The sequence below is a fragment of the Cucumis sativus genome, chromosome 7 (genome assembly GCF_000004075.3).
Source record: "Cucumis sativus cultivar 9930 chromosome 7, Cucumber_9930_V3, whole genome shotgun sequence".
Taxonomy (NCBI): Eukaryota; Viridiplantae; Streptophyta; class Magnoliopsida; order Cucurbitales; family Cucurbitaceae; genus Cucumis; species Cucumis sativus.
The window spans coordinates 14,416,494-14,442,803 of NC_026661.2; the positions used below are offsets into that span (position 1 = coordinate 14,416,494).

At 35.0% G+C, this 26,310-nt stretch overlaps 1 protein-coding gene across 2 annotated transcripts in view; it reads left to right on the plus strand.

Annotated features, from left to right (window-relative positions):
- Positions 1-17,264, plus strand: part of LOC101204844 (vacuolar protein sorting-associated protein 51 homolog) — a 31,258-nt gene extending 13,994 nt beyond the window's left edge. For both annotated transcript variants that reach the window (XM_004139591.3, XM_011660838.2), the window contains exons 8-21: positions 5,484-5,561; positions 5,847-5,996; positions 6,414-6,514; positions 6,649-6,716; positions 7,208-7,281; positions 7,475-7,541; positions 7,798-7,913; positions 14,143-14,409; positions 14,607-14,723; positions 15,662-15,733; positions 15,859-15,909; positions 16,052-16,279; positions 16,355-16,531; positions 16,691-17,264. In XM_004139591.3, the coding sequence (XP_004139639.1) occupies positions 5,484-5,561; positions 5,847-5,996; positions 6,414-6,514; positions 6,649-6,716; positions 7,208-7,281; positions 7,475-7,541; positions 7,798-7,913; positions 14,143-14,409; positions 14,607-14,723; positions 15,662-15,733; positions 15,859-15,909; positions 16,052-16,279; positions 16,355-16,531; positions 16,691-16,810 (1,686 nt within the window). In that variant the 3' untranslated portion in view covers positions 16,811-17,264. The remainder of the gene's footprint in view (positions 1-5,483; positions 5,562-5,846; positions 5,997-6,413; positions 6,515-6,648; positions 6,717-7,207; positions 7,282-7,474; positions 7,542-7,797; positions 7,914-14,142; positions 14,410-14,606; positions 14,724-15,661; positions 15,734-15,858; positions 15,910-16,051; positions 16,280-16,354; positions 16,532-16,690) is intronic.
- Positions 17,265-26,310: the final 9,046 nt, after the last annotated feature.

The window sequence follows — 26,310 nt, forward strand, 5'->3', positions numbered from 1 at the left end:
TAGTATCTCAAAAGTGTGGAGGTCGGTGGAATCTCTAGCATTAACGAAACTTGGTAATGGTAGTAGAACAAGTTTTTGTTTAGACATCTGGGTTGGAACCTCTCCTCTCAAAGGCCTTTTTTCCCTACTTTATAAAATAGCCTTACTTCCCCAAGGCTCGGTTGTCGATCATTGGGATTTTGCTACCCTCTCTTGGTCCCTACCATTTAGAAGAAGTTTAAAAGATGTTGAAATTGTCGAATTTGAATCATTACTCTCCCTTCTCTCAGAGGAACAAGTTCTTGATTTAGAAGATCACAAGGTTTGGTCTATTGACCCTCATGGCTGTTTTACAGTTAAATCTCTCTCGTCCCATTTGCATTCAGTTTGCCCAATTGGTAATTGTTTATTTAAAGCATTATGGAAGTCCTCTAGCCCCTGGAGAGTTAATATTCTGATTTGGGTGATAGTTTCTAGGAACCTCAACAATGCTGATATACTTCAAAAGAAGGCCCCCAACAAGTGCTTTCTTCCCTCAGTTTGCCCCCTCTGTTTGAAAGCTAATGAAACTTCAATCTGTTCTTATTTTTCCCTTTCGCCTCTTTTTGCTGGAACAGAATTTTCTCCATCTTCAACATTGTTTGGGTTTTTGATGGCTCTCTTCGCTCCTTGATTCTCCAACTTCTAGAGGGTCCTTTGTTCTCCAAGAAGCCAAGACTATTATTGTTAAATTTGCTAAAAGCTATCCTTTCCAAATTGTGGTTTAAAAGAAATCAGAGGATATTCCATGACAAAGAAAAGCTGTGTTCAGAAGTCCTTTCTGCAGAAAGAAGTGCAGCAGCTTGGGTTTCCTTAAACAAGGAGTTTGAGGCTTACTCTATTCAAGATATTATCTCAACTGGGCAGTTTTCCTATCCCATCCAGCCTCTTAATTTTCGTCCAGCATTGTTCCCAGCCTCATTTTTGTATCTCTCAGCAGCTGTATTTTTGTTTCTGTCTGTACATCATCTTTTTAGTCTTCTTTCCTAGTCTTGGCCTATGTTAATTGCTGGACTTTCAAATTTTGTACTTTCTAATTTTATTTTCTTTGCTTAGTTCATGCTTAGTTATGGGATATGATGTTTTGGTGCTAAGGGGGTGTCAACTTAGTTGAGATGTCTGGGTGCACCTTCTGATTATCATTAATAAAGAAGTTTGTCTCCTTTTTTAAAAAAATGTAAGGCTCTGTTGGAGAGCCATTAACTGTCTTTTTTATTTTCTTTTTGGTTGTCTTGGGCTTTCCTCCTTAGGTTTTTGTTCTTCTTTTGGGTCTCTTGTCCCCTGCTGTTTGGTTCTCTTATCATTCTCGTTTATATCCTTTGACAATGATCACATGGAGGCTCAATGGATCCTACCCACACCTGATGGTCCTTTTAACCGAGCTCCCCATTTGATTGCATTGGTTCCATGCTTTAGAGGGGGGTCTTTATCAGCATGACTTCTGTTCATCAAGCCTTTGCTTATTTTGATGTAGTTTTTAGAGTGGCAGTTCTATTTTTTATGGATCTTTCTTCCCTGTTTTATGGTGTGGCTGCGGCTCTACTGGGTTTTATGGTGTTTGATCTTGATCCTCTTGATGTGTTCTTTGACATTTTCTGGTTGATGTGCTTTGGTCTGATTGTGGTGCTGCTTTTGTTTTTTGTTCAATCTCCTTGTATTGTTTGTACACAACCTTTTTGTCGACTGACTTTGTCTTCTCATTGCACTTTTTGAAAATTTTATTATGAAATTGTTTGTCATCCAAAAAAGGAAAAAATCTGGAATGACCTACATATTAGAACCCTTATGATTAATCTAATCAGGAGGTTTAGTATTACAAAGAAAGCAAGTCGTGGTCTTATCTTCCAAATTCAATATTTATTTTTTTCCATAACTTTCTCCCAGTGAAAGAGACACTTAAAAAAAAAAGGAAAGCCCTCTTAGCCAAATGGTAGTGTAAGTCCATAACAAAGTCCTCTTAGCCAAATGGTAGTGGCACTTCTTCGTTGAGCCTAATTCCCTTGGGTTTAGGATTATTGTGAGTAAACATGACATCCATCCTTTTGATTGGATGACTAGAGGGGTTAAAGGAACTTAGTGAAGTCTTTGGAAAGACATATTGAAGAGCTTCTTGATTTTGTTCCTTGTGTTCAGTGGGAAGTGGATGGTGGATGGTGGGGGATGGAAGAGAGATGTTTTTGGGTAGATCATCAGATGGGAGAGAGACCCTACAATGGATTATTTTTCTGATTGTATCATGTGTATTCTTTGGAAAAATCATTTGGTGCCAGATTTTCTTGTGTGGTCTGGGGGCTCTTGTACGCTTTCCTTTGGGTTTCGTCGTGCTTTTTCCAATAGGGAAATGATGGATGTGATGGCATTTCTTTCTCTTCTTAAAAGCCATTCCTTTCGTCTTGGGAGGAGAGATGTGAGAGTTTGGAGCCCTAATCCTTTGGACAGGTTCTCGTATAAGTCCTTCTTTTAGTTTGGTTAACCCTTCCCCTTCGGGTGAGTCAATCATCCCTAGAAAGGTGAGATTTTTTACTTGGGAGGTTCTTTACAACCATATTAGTATGTTGAATAGGCTTTCAGGGAATATGTTGTTGTTGGTTGGGCCTTTCTGCTTTGTTCTTTGTTAGAAGGCCGAGGAAGATTTGAATCATATTCTTTGGCATTGTGAGTTGGCGAGCTTTGTTTGAGATGCTTTTTTCTAGATGTTCGACAAATCTTTTGTTTTACTAGTTCAAATGGGCTTCACTTATACTAAACAAAACATTGGAGGCCCATCATTCTATAGGTGAAGTGGGTGGTGAGTTCCAAAATTGGGAGGGAAGAAAAACGTGCTTGGAGGTGGGTCTCGTGAATGAAACCGATGGCAATATGATTTTGGGCTTTATTATGGGTTTGAACCGTTGGAAGCTCATGGCTGTTTTTAAGGAGGGCAAAGGTGTGGCCCAAGATAACTGGAGTTTGGCAGAACAATTTGATTATGGGCCTAGTCCACTAGAGAAGAAGAGGTTGAAAATTAAACACTTGGTGTTGGTGATATGCAAAGGGTTAACTATGACAATGTGTTTGGGAAAAGGAAAATTCAAGAACATTGGGCTGTTTTGTGGGCTGAAGGAAGATGATTCTGGGCCATGGGCTGAAGTCAATACAACTTATTGGAGCCAAGAGTTAGGGAAATTTCTTTTACAACATTGGAGAGCATACTGCGGGGGATTGTTAGTAAATAAATAAAAAAAGGCCCAACTTTATGATCATGGTTGTAACCACACCTTGAGGACAATGTGTTTTGAAGGGCGAGGTAATGTTAGATACCAAGATTAGTATAGGGTTAGGGGTATACAGGTAATTAGATATTTAGGCAGTCACTAAGATTAGTGGTTAGAAATAAGAGGTTGGTGGGGGGGGGGGGGGGGGTGTTGAGTACCTGTCTTGAGTAGTATTCTCAAGAGAGGGGTCCCAAGTATCATAAACTTGGATAATATTGTAATTCTCCATTAATTCTCAATTTATGAAATATATTGATTCTTGTTAGGAAGTATCCTAACACATTCTTGCCAACAAAAGGAAGTATATTCTTGATCTGCTAAGAGAGTCAGGTTTACTTGGTTGCAAAGTAGTAGAAACTCCCATTGAGTAGAATCTGACAGTGGAGGCTGCAACTAAGAATGAGATATAGGGAAGAGAAAAGTACCAGAGACTTGTGAGGAGACTTGTATCTTTCTCACACACGTCCTGACATTGCTTTTCAGTTAGTATGGTAAGTCAATTTATGAATGCTTCTGGGCCAGTTCACTTTGATGCAGTTTATAGAATCCTGACATTGCTTTTCAGTTAGTATGGTAAGTCAATTTATGCATGCTTCTGGGCCAGTTCACTTTGATGCAGTTTATAGAATCCTAAGATATTTGAAAGGTACTCCAGAAAAACACATATTGTTTCAAAGACACGACCATCACAATGTTGAAGTTTATACTCATGCTGATTGGGAAGGTAGCATGAGTAATAGAAGATCCACTTCTTGATACTGCTTCTTTGTTGGAGGAAATCTTGTAACTTGAAGAAGTAAAAACTAGAATGTGGTTGCAAGAAGTAGTGCAAAAGCAGAATTTAGAGTTTAAGCCATGGTATCAGTCCTTCATGATAAACAAAACATATGGACGTCGATAAACATTTTATAAACGAAAATATCGATTCGGGAATAATATGCATACCTTCTTCCAACAACCGAACAAATTGCAGGTGCGTTAACTAAACGCCTTCCAAAGTGGCAATTCAACAAATTGATTGACAAGCTGGCAATGGCTGATATCTTCAAACCCGCTTGAGGGGAAGTGTTGATTATTTCATTTTGTATTATATTTATTGTATTGGTTGTATTATGTTTGCCAAATTTATTTCTTCTTTGCAATGGGTTCTTCTATTTAAGAAAACCCGTCTCTTTTTGTGAAAAATACAAGAAATATATTATTTTGGTAGTAACTATAACCTTGGTTTGATTTTTTGGATTGAAGCCCCTTTTGTAATTATTTTTGGACTCCTTCCTATTATTTTGGTTTGACCTGGCTTTTTTTTTTTTGAAACGGAGACAAAAACCTCTTTATTAATAAAAACTCTAAGTACAAGAGATTTATACAAAGAGAAAAATAGAGAAGAAAAAGAAAGGGGAAACCTATAGGATGAGGAGGCGCACCTTGACATCTCAACTAGGTTGACACGTCCATAGCGCAACCCAGACATCTCAACTAGGTTGACACGTCCATAGCGCCAATCATCATATCCTAAGAAAGAAAACATCAAAGCACCACAAAAACCAACGAGCAACCTAATAACAATCAGCCTATTATAAGGGACCAGAAAAAACTGTAAAAAATGAACAGAAAATTAAAAAAAAACCCCAAAATACAATACGATCTCAAAATAAAAATAAACGAGGTCAAGCCTTCAAAGCTTCAAAACTTTGGTCAGAAAAAACTGCAACAGAGAAAATGAACCAGCAATGGTTAGGCTTGATTAAGAAAGACATTCCAGTTAAGGTAAATATCTTGAATGGAATAATTAGCAAACTCCTTTTTCAATGAACACCAAGCAGCAGCACTAAGATCTACTGCACCAAGTCTGGTGTTCATCCAGATTATGGCTCTCTTTGTAAAAATAAAGTAAAAGAAATATAATAAGGCCAATTCTTGATAGATTCTGTAATTATGTACAGCTCATCCCTTTAATGGTGCCTTAGACACAAGAAACTCCTTTTTAAGTATTGCCTAGCGTTAGTCATTGGAAGGTTCTGGTCCACTAGTTTCCTCTTTGGGAGAGGGCCTTCTCATCCCTGCCATGTGGTTATTCTTTTGTTACAAGTTTATGATTAATTCCATCCTTCTATTGTTTCCCATAAAATTATAGTTATAATTTTGCTGAATGTTTTGGAAGTGTTATTTACCTATCATAATAGTCTACATTATGCTCTAATGTGTTTTCAGGAAAAGCTATTCTCAGACTCTGAATCCATACAGACGAGAGCGGAGGCTGCAGTCCTTCTTAAGCAGCTAGATTTCCCGGTTTGTACTTCTCTTAATTGCAAAATTGTTACCCTGATAATAGAACAAAATTGTACACAACATACAATAATTAGTGAATAGAAATTTTTGCAAGGATGTATGTTGGAATATCAAAAGCTGATATCTTGATCTTTAACACCTATTTTGGGCAATGGGCATTCTGTAGCACTTGTGGCGAGTGAAGCATGTATAAGATGTAGAAAAATTATTACTTCTGATAGCTCAAGTGCAATCAACATTTTTCTAAACATGCAACAAGATGAAAGTTTGCCAATGTATTGATAGGTGGACAGCTTAAAGGTAAAGTTGCTAGAAAAGTTGGAACAATCGACATTGGATCTTCAGCTTAATGCTGAAAACTTGACTACTGCATTAGTAAATGCCTCATCAAAAGATGGAAATTCTTCCGAGTTAGTTTATGGTGCTTCACACGAGGTAAGCTTACTTCTGGTTGTGGCAGGTAACTGCTGTATTTTTCAATTTTCTTGGAGTCATCATTTGAGAGGCTGAATTGAAGAACCGTTGAATAAAGCTTCAGTAAACAAAATAATGAAATTTATCCTCTATTTATTCAATAAATAGATTTGCTCGGTCCGTTGGTAGTCATGGAGAATACCTTGTCCTTTGTTTTGCTTTCATTTTCTGAAATTTATTATTGAATGTTTCTTCATCATAATAAATAAATATGTCAATTATTATTATCACTATTTTAAATTTAAATATATGGCAAGTAACAACTTGGGTTTTATGCATTGGAATCGTTCTTTCTAATTCTTGAAATGAGGGCAATCACTTTCAGAGGTTGTCAACCATATTACTAACAATGAATTTCTCTTACTTTCTCTTCATTAGGCATCTGTTCGGGAGTTTACAGAGGCAGTCCGAGCTTATCGTGTAATATTTGCAGATTCAGATAGGCAACTGATAAAACTTGCTCAGGATTTGGTTACAAAGTACTTGATTGTTCCTGTTGTTTGTTTTAGATATTTAAATATAAGTTCTATTTTTATTGGTTGATACCTAGCAGACGTTTGGCTTCACGGATCATTTTGATCATGACGGAATTTTCATCTTTTTTCTTCTACAGGCATTTTGATTCCACTGAGCAATTTATCAAGAAACAGATTTGTGCTGCAGATCTTCTCCTTGTTTTTGGTAAGGTGTATGAGTTAGCGCCTATATCTCTTGAAATTGTTAGTTTCCAACTTATCCATTTATACATATTTATTGATTTATTTTGCTTTCCTGAAATGCTATCCAAGTTTTGACAAATTGCATTCATGTTTATTTATTGGATTGTAATTCATAAGCTTTTTTCTCCATTAGGTGCTGGCTTCATATGTTTACTGTTGTTGATCTTCATTAAAATATCCTAGGTCACTAGTCTAGTTTCATTTGGTTTTCAAAATATCTGGCCATTTTGCGTGGCAATCCTCTCATCTAGAGAATTTGCATTATATGATCGGACTGCCTTCAGAAGAAAAGTTTTCTTCTGCTGCATCTTTATGTTGTACTTGCAGAAGACCTACTGACTTCAGACACTGGTTGTATATGAACAGCTGGAATTACACATGTTTGGGCAAGAGACTATGGAAATTTTGTTGAAAGTTTCTTGCTGGAGATTCTGAAATTGTTTTCAATTGCAGGAATTATATGGACAGATGTGCTTTTATTTGGAGAAGTATTGAATGATGCCGGTCTGCTTGATTATTCCTTGAAGGTCTTATTTTCCATAATGCTTGCGTTAGCAATAAATTTGATCCAGACTCCGCTCCCCTCCCTTCTCTTATTTTTTTAGCCTTTCCCTATCAATTATGTTTGCATTACTTTTTTCACAAGGATAGATTTATGAACAAGGGACAAAAAAGGCTGTTTAAGCTTGAATTTTCGACTCTTCATTTGTAATATTGCAGGCTGCCCAGGTTGCTGTCAAACAGTATGTCACATTCACATTCTCCCGTCTTCTGCAAGACATCTCAGGTTTTCTACTCCCACTATCATCTCCCCCACAACCACTAAGCAAAATATGAAAAGAAAAAAACATAGAGAATTAAAGGTCTTGTGTTTGTAATTTGTACAAGTATGGACATTGTTGTGCAAACGGTTGAAGATTGTTCGTTGTTTGATTTACTTGAGATCATGCACAGGCAAACGACAATCTTCAAAATTTTTTCAAGCAGCAGAACTCTGTTCTTTGAGCTCTAAAAGTTGAGTTAAATTCTATTTGAATTGACAGATGCACTCACACAGGTTCACACTAGGAAAAAAGAGGGCGTTCAAGAGTACTCCTTGCAGCTTGAGCTGGAGGCCAGCAAGAAGGCAGTGCTTCAGGGCAGCATGGATGTTTTACTAGTAATATATGAAAATTGTTTGAATTCTGATTCTCTTTAGTTGAAAAGTCCCTGATGATCTTTGAACTTGGGTTCTCTTGTAGAAACTACCAATGATCATATATATCACTTTTGAAGACTAATATTAGTTCTGTTTTTTTTTTTTTTTTGAAAAAATAAACATTTCATTGATAGAATGAAATAATGGGCTGAGCCTCACACACCCAAAGGTGATTATAGGAAAAATTTCCAATGAACGACAAGATAAGAAAGACTTAAAAGCTTAAAAGAGTGCTTATATTTACAGCAGAACAAAGCAGTAGAAATAATTACATCCGTAAAAAGCTCAAAATTGGAGTCTGAAGAAAGTGTCATGAAAGAGGAGCTTATTGAGTTCCCCCAAAAGAGTCCAAATAAAAGGCCGAGTGATGACCATCCATAATGTTTTCTTATGTCCATGGAAAGAATGACCAACCAACAGAGAAGACAGGTTATCAAACATGTTATGAGAGAAAACCTGACCAGCCAAAATCCTGAAGGATAAAATACCAAAAACATTCTGCAAAATTGCAATGAAGAAACAGATGAGCAGCAGATTCTGAATGAGAATGAAACATATGACACAAAGAGGGAGCGAGGGCTATGTAGGGCATATTACGTTGAAGGCGATCAGCAGTTTTAATGGCACTAAGGCTGAGTTCCCACAAGAAAATTTTAATCAGAGTAGAGTAAATATCCATATTCTTCTTGTTATCATAGCCCACCAAGTCATCCATGAGAGATTTAACAGAGAAGGAAGAAGTGGAATCAATAGTCCAAATCCAAGAATCATCAGTATTACGAAAGCGAACCGAAAATAAAAGCTGAGACAATGAAGCCTCATTCAAGAACTTCTAGGTCATTAAGATTACTACGCAGGCGCATATCCCAGCCCTCCACTTCCTCAATTCATGCATCAGCAACTCAGCAACTCTAATATCGGGGAAGTAAGCCAGGAAAAATAAACTAGGGACGTTCGAAGAGAGAGCACCACAACTGAGCCAACGTTCCTTCCAAAAGAAATGGGTGTGCCACTGCCAAGATGTTAGCAAGCACGCTTGACCACCAGATCAATGGATTGACAAATAAAACACCAAGGAGATTTGAAAGGTCTTTGAATAACCCTCGGCCAAACACATGAATTGGCATAGTATTTAGACACAATAAGATGTCTCCATAAAGCATTCTGCTCATGTAAAAACCGCCAAGTCCATTTTGGAAGGAGAGCATGGTTACAAGGCTAAAGATTGCCGATGCCAAGGCGGCCAATCAGATGATCACGTTGAATTGTTTCCCATTGACATTATGCAAACCATCAGAATGTTGAGCACCTTCCCAAAAATATTCACGAATCAACTTTTCAATCACTTTGATAATGTTGGATGGAGCATAATAAAGGATAAATAATAAGTGGGGAAGTTAGAGAGAGTAGCTTGAATCAGAGTATGACAACTCCCTTTAGACATATAAGCGTATTTCCAATTATGGAGTTTATGTTGCATCCGTTCAATAATGGGAATCCAGAAAGCATTCAACATAGAATTTCCACCTAAAGGCAATCCAAGGGTAGGCCAATGACAATGCTTGCACCCAAAAGAAGGAAGCCAACGAGTCTATGATAGAGGCATCCAAATTAATTCCAAGGAGCTCACTCTTGGAAAGGTTAATAGACAAAACAAAAGCAGCTTCGAAGATATAAATCACTTTGTAAAAATGTTGGAAAGCAAGTCGCGAAGGAAAAGATCCAAATGGTAAATGGCTCAGGATAAAATCTGAATTAACAATCAGGTGGGCTGCAAGGAGACCCTTAGATAAACTATGCTCCATGAGACGACTAAGACAATCAGCCACCAGAATAAATAAAAACGGGACTAAGAGGATTGCCGTTTGACACCATGGGAAGGCATAATCTTACCCCTAGGCTGGCCATTAATAATAATGGAGAAATTAGCACTGGAGATGCAACCATGAATCCAAGACCTCCATAAGTGACCGAAACTTGACATCAAGGAAATTCCAGTCTACTGTATGGAAAGCTTTTTTCGAGTCAAGTTTGAGAGCCATGCTTCAATCATCAATCAATTCATTGGCCATAATAGAAGCATCCAGAATCTGTCAGTTCTCAACAAAAGCCAGCTGGTTTGGCACAATAGTATCGGGAAGGACCCTTTTGAGACAATCTGATAAAACACGAGCAATGATTTTGTAGGCACATGAAATAAGACTAATGGGCCGATAATTGTTTCTGGCATCAACTTTTTTGGGGATAAGACACAAAAAAGTCTCATTCAAAGTAGCATTAATGATACCATTCGAGTAGAAATCAGAAATCATGTTCATGATGTTAAGCTTCAAAGTAGAACAGAAAAACTTATAAAATTCAGCAGCAAAACTATAGGGACCTGGAGACTTACTTGAACCCAATGAGGAAACAACAATGTAGACTTCCTCTTCAGTGAAACTGTGTTCCAGGGCAGCAGATTGTTCAGCACTGATAGGGCTCCAGTTAACATTCACCGGAATAAAATGCTGGTCATTTTTCTTAGTGAGTAATTTTGAATAAAACTCATAGAACTTAGATTCGATTCAATGTCATTAATGGTCAAGAAGCTATAGGCACCCCAAGAAAGAATTTCAGAAATCGAACTTTTACATTTACAGGCAGTCACGTTAGGATGGACGAATCTGGGATTTTCATTACCCACAGTTAACCATTTAAGTTTACAACGTTGCTGCTAATGAATATGTTCTTAAGCAGTTAAATTCTCAATTTGTTCTCTAATCTCATGCTGGGAGGTAAGTTTCTCATTTGTAAGATGACTAAGATCCATCAAGTTGTCCAGATTAGGGAGGTTAGGTACAAGATTTGTTAATTGAGAAGATATCGATTGCTGTGTATTGGCCCAAGAGCGGATAAAAGACTTGAGTTGTTTGAGCTTCATCATTAAAATGTGTCCGGGATGGCCAGCCACACGGGTATTAGACCACCAAGATTCCACAACATGCCGAAGATTATTGACCTAGAGCCATGAATTTTTAAAATGAAAAGAATAAGGGCCCCATTCAATGTTACCCGACACGAGCCAGAGAATAGTAATCAGAGGTAACGTGGTCTAATTTGTCAAATGCAACCTGTCAAAATAGCAAGGAGTATTGGGATTGACTTTCACCGGACCATATGAAATGGCTATTATTCATAGGAATGTCTTTCAACTTGTAGTCATTGATCCATTGGTTGAAAGAACGCATACCAGGAGAGATGGAATGGTCATGGTGCGGGTTACAATAAAACCACCACCAAGGATCCAAGAGTCAGTGCCCACACCAGCCAAATCATAAATCTCTTGCCATTAATCAACATGGTAACCATGAACGGAAGGTCCATATACTGTCAAAATCCACAGTGAAAAACTGTCAGCCAAAATAGTGTGAATGGAGTCAGTATCTACCCTGTATAATCTCCTGAACAGTGAAATCTGGTGCACTCCATAGGACAATAATGCCTCCAGATGAGTCAATAGCGTCCAGTGCTGCTCAACCAATAAAATAGGAGCTCCATATGGATTTAATCATAAGTGAGTCAATGTCATCTAGATTTGTTTCCTGCAAAAGAAAAAAATCTGGGTTGTGTTTAATTAAACGCGTAATCAAGGCTCTCATTTTCCACGAGCCAATACCTTGAACGTTCCAAGAGATAATCTTCATTGATCACCATCATCACCCTCCGATATGGCAAGAGTTGCCGATTTGTTGTTGTGAATTAAGCTGTGAAGATTTTGAAGTTCCCTTTAGCACGCTTGCTGGTAGTAAAGGTTGAATTTTTTATTTTTTAGTGGGGGTAAGGGGATGACCATAATGAAAAGCCCATGTGATGCTTATAATGCAGCCAATCCTTGCAAATTTAAAAATTGAAACGGAGATGGGAGTATGTTGAGAGGATTCAAAGAAGATGATGGGTGAGGGTTGGGTGGGTGGTGGACCAGCCTGTGTAGATCCTCGGGAATGGGAGGAAGGATTGAAAGTTGTTGCTGGGCTTTAGATGGACCACCTCCAAAAATGGCCGCATCAAGAGATTGGGTTTCAAATTCTGGAGTGAGGCTGGTGAAGTAGGCTTCAAAATTAGATTTAAAGTGGGCCGGGATGTTTGTATCAGTGATATGCTTGGAACTTTCTTTTAAATTTGTGGGCCCATCAGGGAAGGTAGTGGCAGAGAGAGGGTTGAGTGAATGAAGGGGAGGGAGAATTTGTAGGAGCCAAAATTAATATGGATAAGGTCAATGATTGGAGGTTGTATGAGTAGATAGGCTGGAAGAAATTTTCCACAAAATTGGGGGTAGCTTTGGAAAGTTCGTGTGAGGTTAGAGGATTTGAGGGAGTTGGTGGCAATATTTTCTACACTAAATCAGGGATTGCATTTGTATAAGGTGGAGGAGGTGTAGGATCAATGGAACTGGATGTATTATTGGTTTCATTTACCTCTGACTTTCCTTTGTTGTTTCGCTCCATTAACTCCAGGTTATTAATTGCAAATTTTTAACCGGTGATGGTTGGTATTGTGGTGGCTGGACTGTGGTCGGTGGTCGGTGGATACGGAGTTACCGGCTGAACTGAGGTGATGACGGGACAGTGGTTGGCGGAGGTGGAGGCCACCAGCTGAACTAAATTTATCTTAGATTTTCTGCTTATTTTCCCATTGGACACGCCCTTAATATCAACAGTCCACTCCATACCACATAATTCCGGTGGCAAAACTAATTTATTTTGAATGAAATCATGGGTGTTTGGTTTTATCTTGATACGAGCAGCCGTTAGGACTATTACACGGTTCGTCTGATCAGAGGCACTAATGAAACCACTGCATTGGTCTCCAGTATAAGGAAAAATCTCATCTTTCCACGTTGGTGGAGGAAGGTTAATAGTATCAATCCAGCCACCAAAGGATGCAGCAAAGGAAGGCTGAAAGGATGATATGTGTGAGGCATTCATAAATTTGATTTGATGCTGACCTAAATTGTATAGCACAGTGTGTGTTTGCAGCTTCTTTGCAACCATGGGGTCATACACACGAGGAGGGCTTTGTCATCAAGGAAGGGGTTGATCGTCCAACGGATTGCCAAGGTAGTTTACAGGTCGGAGCAAATAGTTGGCCAAGAAAGTTCTAGATTATGGTGTTGAACCACCACCATGGAGTTCCAATCTAGATGTGTTGGGCCAGGAAAAGTGGATTGGTGTCTCTGTAGGCAGGACGATGATGGACGGCCTTTTGAGGAAGGATTTGTGGATTGAAGGATAGTTTTGTAGCTGGAAGGTCGGGTTTGTAGGGTGGTGGGGGCAGTCTTGTGAATAAGTGTGGGAAAAAGGAGAACCAGCCCTGTTTTTGGTCGTCAGATGTTATGAACAGCTTGGTCCATTGGCCAGTGTGATAGAGATGGGTTAATTCTGTGAAAGAGCCATTTTTATTGTGTAGCTTTTCTAGCCGAAGAGTAGCATTGTCATCCACCAATTTTTTGGAAAAATTGTGGTTGCAGGGATTTTGGAACAGGGAGTTGAAAGATGTGGTTAGCCAGGCCAATGCTTTGCAAGATAAATGGAGAGTCTGTATTGATGATTTTCCCTGCTCAGTGATCATGATAGATTGGTTGTTTGTTGATTTATCACATTTAAGAGTGAAAATCTTTTGGTCAATGTGGATGGAATGGCAAACCCGGCAGTTGCCATGGTGGGGGGACAGTTATGGAAAGTCAGAGTCAAGAGGGGATGGGAGGAGAGGAGAGAGGAGAGAGCATTTTTTTTTCTTTCACTAATATTAATTTTGTTTGCATCGTGTGAAAGCTGGGACACTTTTATTCTCTTTTCTTGAAGAAATTATCTATGATCTTACTCATCATTTTTGAAGTACTAGTATGAATTTTGTTTGCATTATGTGAAAACCATTCTATATCCTATTAAATGTAAAGGCCTTAGAGTTTATTGCATTTAGGTTGGTATCTTTTTATTGATCTAGTAATTGCATCTACAGTTCTGAACTATTATTCAATTACTTGTATAATTATTTATTTTTTCCTCGGGGGAACTCCTCTTGTCCATAATTTGAAACGTTTTAAGCTAAGCAAAATTGTGAAGTTTATTTTTCCACCTTGATTTCTCTCTCCCCTGGTCGTAGTTTCTCTACTTGTTTGGTTTATTTATTACTAATTATTATTTTTTTGCAGGAGTTCCGCCAGCTTCTTGAAGATCAGTCGGGGCTAATCATTAACCAGAGGGATTCAATTGTTGATTGGGTTCAAGAAGGATTTCAGGATTTCTTCAGGGCACTTGTTGACCGGTTCATGTTGCTTTCAGGAAAAAATAATTCTTATACTCAAAGTCAAGCTTTAACTGAGGCAACCCAAGCTGAAAAAGTTATTGCTGGGCTTGTCTTGGTGCTTGCACAAATTTCAGTTTTTATTGAACAAACTGCCATACCTAGAATCACTGAGGCAAGGCATCATTGATTTTTTTTTAATTCACTTATAGCAATTTGGATATAATCATAATCCTATTCTCAATAAGGCAATAAAGTGTTTAAGCATCACTAAAGAATGAAGCCTTTATGCATCTCATTTAGGTGTTTTTGTACCTGTGCATTCTGTGGATTCACATGGATATTTTAATGTTTATTTCGTCTTCATTTCAGGAAATAGCAGCTTCCTTTTCTGGTGGTGGTATTAGGGGTTATGAATATGGTCCTGCCTTTGTACCTGCAGAAATTTGCCGAATGTTTCGAGCTGCTGGTGAAAAGTTTTTACACCTTGTATGGCTCAAATTTCTGTCATTCCTATTATGGTGTTAGAAATATTTTAAGCTTGCATTGCGTTATTTATATAATGATGATTATTATAGTAACAGTAGTATTAAAAAATAATTTGAAGCTTCCTATTGAATAATGACTCGGTTCTTATTTCATTTTCTTTTTATGTTTCTCTTTGAATCTTTGTCACTGCAAAATCTCGTGATGGTTGATATTTGCATTTTCATCTTCTTTAAGCATGCTGCTAATTGTTTTTCTTTGAACAGACAGAATATCTTAATAGCAATATTTGCACTTGTTTATATAAAGTCAGTATCAATGTTCTCTGATAGTAGGAGCACAGGATATTTTTGGCTTAATCTACAAACTTAGGTCAGTTGTGCAGTTGAGCCAATTTTGAGCCTAGAATGAAATGTGCACTTTGACCTTTTTCTTGAGTTAGCATCAGTGGAAATTGTTGAAATGACCTTGTTGTGCATGCTTGCTGGACTCTTGACTCTAATTATCACTCTCGCTACTGTACATCTTGGTTTTCCATCCTTACTCTTTCACTTTCGCTCCTCACCCTTGATGTTCTAGCCACTCTTGCATGAAAAGAGCTAAGGGTGGGAGCAAAAGAAAATTGAGAGTGAGTGGAAAAACCTAAACTTTAAGGGCAAGAGCAAGACCCCAACCTGCATGCACAATATTCCGTTTCTATGATTTCACGAAGGTAAAAAATTATACTAAAAATTCGGTCCGATTTCATTTGCACCTTCCAAAACGAGCCATCCATATGAAAACTTCCCACAAAAATTCCATTTATGGAACATATATAGTTTTTTCTAAAAGAATCTTATTGTAATATGCTTAGCTGCAATTCAGTATAACTGTCGTAACTGCCACATTGTATTAAATGCATTTACTTGATGGATCACAATTACTTATTTTTGTCATCTCAGTATATAAACATGCGAAGTCAGAGGATATCAGTTCTTTTGACTAAGAGGTTCAGAACGCCAAATTGGGTTAAGGTAAGTTTTAGTAATTACACCCGTGGGACAAGAATATATTTTACACTTGGTACTATAGTATGTTTTCTTTTTTAAAATTGTATTATTATTCATTTCTCTCTTCTCCTTTATTATCTTCTCCACAGTACAAGGAACCTAGAGAGGTTCACATGTTTGTTGATTTATTCCTTCAAGAGGTTAGTGCTATTGTTTATCCATGGCATTTGTTAATGCTAAAATTTCACGTTATTGGTATGGCTTTGGAAGCCTACAGACTTCATCAATTTGTTTGTTTGGGAACATTATTTGTGATCCTGAATCTGGCCTTTTTTGGATCAGTTGGAGGCCGTTGGAAGTGAAGTTAAGCAGATTTTGCCAGAAGGGACTCGTAAGCATCGTCGGACTGACAGCAATGGAAGCACGACGTCATCACGAAGCAATCCTCTTCGAGAGGAGAAGTTGAATAGGTCAAATACGCAAAGGGCTCGAAGCCAGCTGTTAGAAACCCATCTAGCAAAGTTATTTAAGCAAAAGATAGAGATTTTTACTAGAGTAGAGTTTACTCAGGTACCATGTTAAATCTTTTCTAGCAATACCTGAATCCAAAGTCAGACAACTTATTGAGTGTTCATGTAATTGCAGGGATCGGTTGTAACAACTATAGTGAAACTTTCCCTTAAAACTTTGCAAGAATTTGTCCGACTCCAGACTTTTAACCGAAGTGGGTTCCAACAAATTCAATTAGATATGCAGTTCCTGAGGACTCCTCTAAAGGAAATCGCAGACGATGAAGCAGCTATCGACTTTTTGCTTGACGAAGTAACTCTTATTTCTAGACATTCTACTCTTGAAATTTTATTTCCTCAGTTAACTTTCTCCGTTTGCACTTGGTTACTATTTTCAATCACTTTTGAGCTTCAGTACATTTTAAATGTGGCCACAAGAAACAACTGGACCTACAAATGTATTCTTGTGCAGGTGATAGTCGCAGCATCAGAGCGTTGTCTTGACTCCATTCCTTTGGAGCCTCCCATCTTAGACAAACTTATACAAGCAAAATTGGCAAAGGCAAAAGATCAGAATCCAATGACTCCATGAACATGCGAAAATGGAGAGTTAAGAATTGTTACAGACCTGCATCATCATCGCCTACTGGTATTTCCATAAACTTAGCAACTGATCTGACTATGAAAATATAAGATTCACAACCGTGTTGCGTTATCAAGTTGTGGGCTACTGGTTCATTCTTTATCAGTAGACAAACGGTTTTTGTCGGTTACACATTTAGAAAAATGGTATGCTTGTGTTGGCATTAAGAAGAACAGATGACACAAGCTCACTAGTATTGCGGGAATGTCAAATTTGATGAGTTCATTGTTTCAGGGCTTTTAGAGGTTTTCATATAATTGGCACAAAAGTCTCTTGTTCGACTGATTGATGGCATTCGATATTGTTGTAACCTTTTTATCCATTAAGAATTTATGCACCATATTTTCTTGTACTATATGTGACTAACAAATTCCTTACTCTCCTCTTTGGAGTTGCTGCTTTACTTAAGAATAAAATGTATGCGTTTAGTTGTGTTCATGAAAGAAGAAAAATACAAATCAAATATTAATACAATGGTAATATAGTGAAAATGATAAATATATATTATATATACCATTTTTTATTTTTAGTTTAACAACATTTTCATTTTTTCATCGTTTAACTTAACTAGAAGACTTAAAACTTATTTGAATTGACTTTAAAAAAATATTTTTTTAAAAAAATTCATTTTTATTTAAATTCTTTTAATAAAAGTGGTTTAAAATACATTGCACGCGCATCATAGAAAGACAACCAAAATTATGGGTAAATGTAACTCTACTTAACTTTCACTTTTGTATGACATTTTTGGTTATGCTTACTTTTGAAACCTATTAGACCATTTTTAATGTTGCTTAACTAGAACCTTCGTAAACCTCATCCGATTACGTGACTTGTTATATTTTGTGAATGATTTATAATATTCCTAATTAGAAAATTCATGTTAATGCAACCATAATCAAAATTGTTATTATCGAAGGTTAAAAGTTCTCATTTTTACATTATTGTCATGAAAATCATTTAAGTGAAGAAATTGAATTAGAGGTACAATAAATTAAAATTTTGATACATGATAAATTTAGCATGTACAATTCACAAAAAAAAAAAAAAAAAAAAAAAAAAAAAAAAAAAAAAAAAAAACACTCTAACACATGAACTAAACCTAGGATTTCAAAACCAACACCCCAAACACAGACATAAGTAATCCAAATTTCAAAATCATGCACGTCGAACATTGACATTTGTAATTTCCAAGCATTATAACCCTATCAAATAAGTCCATAGGCATTTGATTTTGAACCTGCATGTCAAATGGCCCCCAAGTTTTCAAAAATAGATATAAAAGGTTACTCAACCAATAGATTTATTTAATTTTAGTATAAAACTAATTAAGTATATATGATTTTTTCCAAGTCATCTTGGTACATCATAAATTATTAGTTAGGAGCTCTGTTAAACCTATTCTTTAAAACTTACGAACTAAAGTGACTAAGTTGAAACTTTAGGGTCCGTTTGGTAACGTTTCTGTTTCATGTTCTCTGTTTCTTGTTTTTTGTTTCTTGAAATATGATAAGATTATTCGTAGAAAAATATTAGAAAAGAGAGGTAAAACTTGCTCACCTAATAAACTATAGAAATATTTCCGAAGTAAGTTTCCAAGTTAAACGCCCAAATAACAAACAAAACCTTATTTCACATTACTTCATTGAAATCATCATTGAAAATACTGAGAAAAACTAAAGTGGTAAAAAAGTGGAGAGTTAAACTTGCGACAAGGAAAACTTAACATATGATATATATGCTAGAATATGTACTTGTCTTGTAAGAAACATAATTAGAAAGAAATGTAATATACATGAAACATAAATTAAAAATGTACAAAAGAATTAAAGAATAATAAATCTTAACATGTTCTTTAAGATTGCAGGGATGGAGGAGGTTCTTTTGGAAGTGGTTCGGGTGGATTCATCCTCGCTTGCACTGTCGTATCAAAATGCATCAAAGGACTTGTCAAGCTTAACGAAACCTGAGGCGTTGGAATTGCAACACACACTAACATATGTTGATATTTCAATAAAGCGTTGAAATGTGTATTGCATCTTTTTGCCAAGACTTTTACTAGACCAATTAGTCTTTCCATTCGTCCGCTTAGAGCCTCATTCTGTTTGTGAACTCCAAGAAGTTCATTTTGGAGCTCTCCATTTCGTGTTATTAGCTCTGCTATTTTCTCATCTTGTTGACTCAATTGTGCCTTGGTAGACGCAGTTGCATTTTCCATGATAGAAATTAGATAAGCACTGCGAAAACCAAATCAAAATTCTACCATAATTGCACTTAATTAACGAGAAATTATAAACCATAAATAATATGAAATTAGGGTTTTGATAATACTTACATTTGAAGCTTCAATTTTTTATTCGAACTATTATTAAGGTTGACCTACTATCCTTCAGACTCAGAACCGGGTTGTGGGACCTGTTGGATGAAAGAACTAAGAGAGAGAGAGATTGGAAATAGAAAAAAAAATGGATTTGTGTGAGATTAGACTTTTAGGGTTTGTGAGGTATTTTGCTTGTTTTAAAATTAGCATCCAAAAAAAATATTCAAATTCCAAAAGTTTTTTCAGCAAATAACGAAAGCTCATATTTGTAGCGAAAACTCATGCAAAATTGCATGTAACAAATTTATTATGGCCAACATCTCTAGTGGACTTTTTGTTTTCATCAAATGGAAACTTCTAGTCCAATAGAGTTAGTGGGATTATCCAACAAAATGTTGGATTTTCCCACTAACTTTGGTCAAAGGGCAAAACAGTCATTTGGTCAAAAGTAAAAGTTTGACTTTTTCAAACATAAAGTCAACATTTTGACTTTTTACTATTTTGCCCATCTCGACTAATTTTAGCTTCCGAGCAAGAATCCACATACATTTTCTCAAAATTCAAATCATATTTGAATATATTGTCGGTCAAAGTTTGACTTTTCAAATCAAAAGTTAACATTTAAAAGTTTGATTATTTCCATCATTTTCGAGCTTTCGAGTACTAATCCATATTCACATCTTTAATATTTAAATTTCATTTAAACATAAAGCTCTATTTCTATTCTGATAACCAACGGCTATATCACATATACTTATCGATTTCTCTCTCCTCACCTAATTTGAAAAATTCGACTTATTCCATCATATTGTTATAAGTTTGTTCCATATGAGCTAGCAGGGGAACCTAATAGACCTATAAATCATGGGCTCCAATGATCGGAGATTAACTAGTTAAACTGTTTTAGACCTATCTAATCAACATTCGTTAACTACGGGTCATTCCACTAACGTCTCATACTTGCACTCTCCTCACTATAGATATATTTGTGTTCATTTGATATAACCATGATCAGTAAGTTAATTCTTCAGCGGTTGTTCGTAATCTCGACTGGGTCGAATTACCATTTTACTCCGAGACTACATCTTGTTCCTTAAGTTCCACTGATCCACTATTGAACAATTGGTTTAATGTTCAACCTATAAACTGAATCCCTTTCGAGCCAATGAGAGGGTGGGGCCCCTTGTTCAAGACCTGGATACAATACATAAGGGAACAATCTATTTACTGACTCTAGTGAGGCCAAAAGTGAATTCCATCTTGCACCTTATGTTATGAGCCATCCACTCGGTCTTATCACTAACATGAGAGCCTTATTGGACCAACATTGATGAGCTACCTTCACCTATGCAGGCCTAAGGATGATCTCATGTTAACATGACTTCATAGTTAGCTTAGGATTAAGATTAAGTTGTTATGATTTATGTCCTAAAACTCGTAGATTGTAAATATAATTCATTGACCGTTATTAGTAAAGTGTGATTATTATAATAAATGCTATTGATTATATTATTAGTTTTGTCTTAATAGCTCAAATCCAATAAATTAACATCCTAAGTTGTTTGATGAATCTTGAACAGTATGTAGACACATACAAATATCAATATTCAAGATCAACTTAAAGGGTCTATAGTAAGGGATAAGGTTGGGTACCTTATATATCCTTGTAACACTATGGATACAACTCACTTTGTATTTGATACAAACGTAATGATCCAACGCGTTCGTGCATTTGGACAAGCAATAGAAAAATTTGTGCTCAACGAGGACCTGATAGTTGCACAATAAAAAAGTACATAGTAAGTATCTTCTATAAAGTGATCATGACCTATGAATTGTCACGTAGAAGTAACCACCACAAAAATAATAGTCATGTTTCCATTCAAGATTTGCAAGGGTGTGATCTGACTACTCGTCCTGCTGCAATTGATAACTATGTGTTGCATACTTTACATTTGTTGATTGCTAATGCTCACAAGCAACCTTCTAATTGTTCTGGACCTGCTTCGTAGTTTATTTGTCAGCCTACATCATATTTGGTATATGTGTCAACTAATATACTTTTATATATTCAGTATATCAATTAATTAGTGAAAAAATCGATATATCAAATTTCTTTCAACAAGTGCTAAATGTATTTATCTTTATTTATTTATAGTATATTATTATCTACTTATAATTCTTCCATCTATATGGTTAATTGATAACCATATTTTGAAAGTATTTGTTTAATTTTGAATGAATTTTGATCTACTATTGATTTACGTGAAAAAAATGAATTTAAGAAGTATATTAAACATGCATGCTCATGATACATCAAATATTATACTTGAAAAATTATACTAATATAATATACCAATATATAATACTTGGTAGTCTCTGAATGAATGATAATATATACTATTGATGTACTTGAAATGCATTTTGAATTGATACTAAAATACACATGTCCGAATTAATAATTGAAAATCAAGTATATATATGTTTTCCAAATTACTGATATATATATGTTTTCTCTCTTTAAATCAAGTATATCAATCAATTGAAAATTGAGAAATATGAAATATCTACCTTATCTATTTGATATACAAAATTGAACTTAACTTATATGTCATCACAATCATACCCAAATTATATTATATTAAAAAAAATAGAACAAATTAAATGATATACTTTATATTTGGTTTATGAAAAAAAAATAATGCAATTAATTAAGAAAACAAAATAAGACGTTAAAGCCTAAACCAAACTATCAAAACAAAACTAATATAAGGAACATAACTCCATATTAAAAAAAAAAAAAAAAACTTTCATCATAACACAGATAAAAATACATTTGTACATAAAATAAATCCTTGCAAAATAAGATTAAGACACGTTAATATGTCTCATCGAAGAAAAATCGAAAAAAAATATACAAATAGAAGTTCGGGGAGGAATTTTTTATTAATTGAAATAAACAGAGTTTTACATTTTGACACATAATTATCCCCACTTATGAACCAAAACATCTCTATTAACCGGGTTGTCTTTCAAATAAACTCCATCATCTTTAGCTGTCCAAATACAATTAGACTTATAACATCTATAAAATAGCCAAATCGTTTTTCTCTCAACCCAAAATGCTTCGAATGACACAGACTCTGCATTTGGCTTCTGCAAGTAACACCAAAACAATGTTGTGTCCCAAAAGTTTATCTTAAAACTCCAATTGAATTCTGCTCCAACGCTAAGATTTATTTTCCCTAAATCATCATCTTTGGATTGACAATGAATAAACAAGTTTTGGTTATTGCTTAGGCCATTGACAATATGGATGTGCCATCTCTCCAGCCCGATACCCTTGGTTGGCTTAACTATAGCCAATGACAACACAAACAAGAAATAAAATACCAAAGAGTGTTTTTTCATAGATCTCATAGCCTCCATTTACTTGAGATATTGCACTTGGGAAAGCACTTTGGTTTATGGTTATGAACAAGGATGTAGAGTGCAAAGACCATTTATAAAAGTTCTTTGAATGATGTGGCAGTATAAATGCTGTCCGTTTGAGTTAAATTTTTTTGAGTTATAAATTAATAAGTTACTTAATTAAGGTTCTAATTATTATTTAATTCCTTGTATTTAGTCATTGGTCTTTAGTCTTGAAACGATTGATCTATAAAAACTGCATTTTATTCAGATATAACATCACAAAGCAAGCTGTTTAAGAAGGTTTGAGACTTATTTTTGGTAATGAAATAATATAAAACGAAAAGTGGCATTTGGTGGATTTGTGAAAAAATACTATACATTGGATGATTTTCCAAATTACTGGGACAAAGCCGAGAAATTTGAGATTTTTTTGTAGGAAATTTTTAAAAATAGTAGATTTTACAAAATATTTACAACCTATAACAAATTCTATCACTTGATAGTCATTGATATGATAGGATGATAGTAATAGAATCCAAAATTTGCTATAGTTTGTAGATATTTTAATTTATTTTGCTATTTTTAAAAATGCTCATTTTTTATTCTATTTTTCTTATTTTTCTTATTTATTTATATATTATGTGTTAGAGCATTTTTAAAAAATAGAAAAATAAATTAAAATATTTACAAGCTATAGCAAAATTTTGGATTCTATCAACGATAGAAACTGATACACTTCTATCACTAGATATCAATGCCATCAATAGAAGCTTATCAATGGCTATCAATATCTACTATCGATAAAACTTGAAAATTTTGCTATATGTTGTAAGTATTTTGTCAAATTTGTTATTTTTGAAAATCTCTCTTATATTTTCTTGGTTTTTGTATTCCAGTTGTGCCTTATTTTTACAACACATTATGATAAACACGAGCTCCAGTCGTCTCCTCTGTCGAAGGTAGGTCCTAAAGGTATGTCGATTTTCTCTACTTGTTATAATTAAAAAAAATAAAATTTGTTTTGCATGTTTGATATATTTTAAATCAAAGAATTTTCAAAAATAGCAAATTTTATAAAATACATACAACCTATAGCAAATTCTATTATTGATTGTCATTGATATGCTACGGTGATAGAAGAGACTATCATTGCTATGTTTAAAAATGTCTCTTTTAAATTTCTATTATTTTATACTAATAGTAATAATTATTTATCAAGAATGCTTGATACACTAAAATGTCATCAAGAATATAATTATTAAAAATCAATTATTCAATATTTTTAATGTGCTCCTGCAGTAGCAATATTAAGAGAAATATTTTGAAGAATATTATGTCATTATCTTAATTTCTTCTTGTGATTTAAATGAGATAACTAGTTATTGATTGAAAAATCATAAACATCAATCGACTAAAGAACCAACATTTCTTTGAAGTGAATGTTGTAAATTTTAGTAGTGGTGTGGATGAAAATAATCAATCTTGACCAACTTAAATAATCTTATCCCTGAAGTGAATGTTGTGGATTTGAATGATGTAATCAAGGTTATAACCACAATAAAATGAAAAGTAATTATTTTTCATGGTTGATCATTATAATCATCCAAATCTCAATAGAACCACATGAAATGTTGATCACAAAAGAAAACACTACTAGAAAAATGGGCTTTCTTGACGGTTGTTGTTTTCCTTTCTTGACGTTTCTTTCAATATTTGTACCTTAAAGGTTTAGATCCATTAATAGTCTCAATACCAATCTAACGTACCTAATACCATTTTATGTTTCGAAGGTTAGAGAAGTACACCCAAGCAAACTTTAGTGTTAAAGGAAAGTCCATTTTCAACCTTTACCATTCAGCTCAAGGACCCAAGTATCATGGGTAATTCAATTTTTAACGCTTAAACTTAACGGGCATTCGAAAATCTTCAAGAAATCAAACTAAAGCAAATAATTTTACCCCAAATCTTAGAAAAGTGTGAGATAGTCGGGTGGGTGTAAGACTCTCCTTCGCTATCTTATTGTCCAATGTGATGTGGGATGACTAATTAATAGTCTGGCCAGTAAACTGATTCTTAACCAAAATTTTGAATTGCTTAGCCATGTTTTGGAGAAAACAAAATGAAACAAAAATATAATTAGCCACTAATAAATCCTCGTTCCTCACTTTGCACTCCTCACAATACTCACTACTCGATGCAAGATATACTCGATACCTGATGTTCCTCACAACACCCTAAACATGGTACTCAACCCTTGTAGACTCGTTACATGACATCATATACTCGACACTAGTGCTTGATACTATTGGGTGTTCATAAATATAATCCTATGGTCGGTGTTTGTTAAAATTAAATCCTTGTTCTTTGTACTAAAAGGGAAGGCAACAAAATGAAATGTAGATTGTGTTTCAAACTCCACAATGAAAAAAAAATGATATGAATATGCTTCAACTAAGATCGAGTATCGAGCATCCTCTAACATGCATGTGTTTTACAATGATTGTTACCTTTTGCAAGTATCAAAGACATCAAGAAGTATGATGAATCAAAAGAAAATGATGAGTCAAAGTTGAGGAGGAAAGAATCAGAGAACAAATCAATTTCCTAAACAAGAAGATGAAATGTTAAGAGACACAAAAGTGAACTTTTTGTTTAAGTATTCAAATTTTTAAACCAAATGAATAAAGGATCGAGTAGCGAGCAACAGGGTAACGTGCATCGAGTAGTTAAAAATGTGTGTATATCCTTTTTGTTACCTTGTGGAACGAGGGAACGTGTGTCGAGCATCGAAAATCGAGTAGATGTGAAGTAGTGACTTCACGGTGCTAACACAATCAAAAGGACATATTTCGTTGAGTAATGAAAAGAGGGCATTTTTTTTAAGCCCCCACAAGGGGTCATCTGTAAAAAAAAAAAAAAATCATAGCTTCCATATTCTCCATTCATATCAATTTGCAGTCCTAATTAAAAAATACCACTTTCTATGTATGTAATGTTGTTAATTGGAGTGGTGATGCCTTCACACCATCATTAACAGGATTCAAAGTTAAAAGAATCAATTGATTTTGTGCTCATGGTAATGTGATTAGGTTTACAAATATTATGAAAATATTACTTAAGAAGCATCACTTACCAAATCGTTTAGAATCAAGAGCTGATAGCTAAGCATTACTTATAGGACTATATTAAACAATAATTTTAGTCTTCTACTATTCAATAAAATCTTCCATAAAATCTTCCTAAATAGTCTTTAAGATAGCGTCAATATGTCATTTGTAGTTTACACTAAATTAATTTATTGTTTATAAAAAATTATACATAACTGATACCAAAAGGTGCACTGCAAATGGTAAAAAACTAGTGTGTGTAATTTATGTATGTATATTCATGTAGTGGGTTAATATTTGATAAAATAAGTTATTTAATTTTTGTATAACGAAATTCAATACCGTAAAATTTCAATGAATAACACGTAGTCTTAGTACGTAATAGACATACAAGTGGATCATAATCAAGTAATAGTTTTAAAGTTTTGTAGTATATATATAAAATGTTGGATGTCTTATCGGGTAAAACTATGAACTCAACTCATTTTTTTAAAAGCTATTTTAATTGATTATAGAATATTTTAACTTAATTTTTTTTCCAAATTAAACCATGCATACACATCTTTCGTATGTGTTGCTACCTATCTTATATATATCATATACTCATA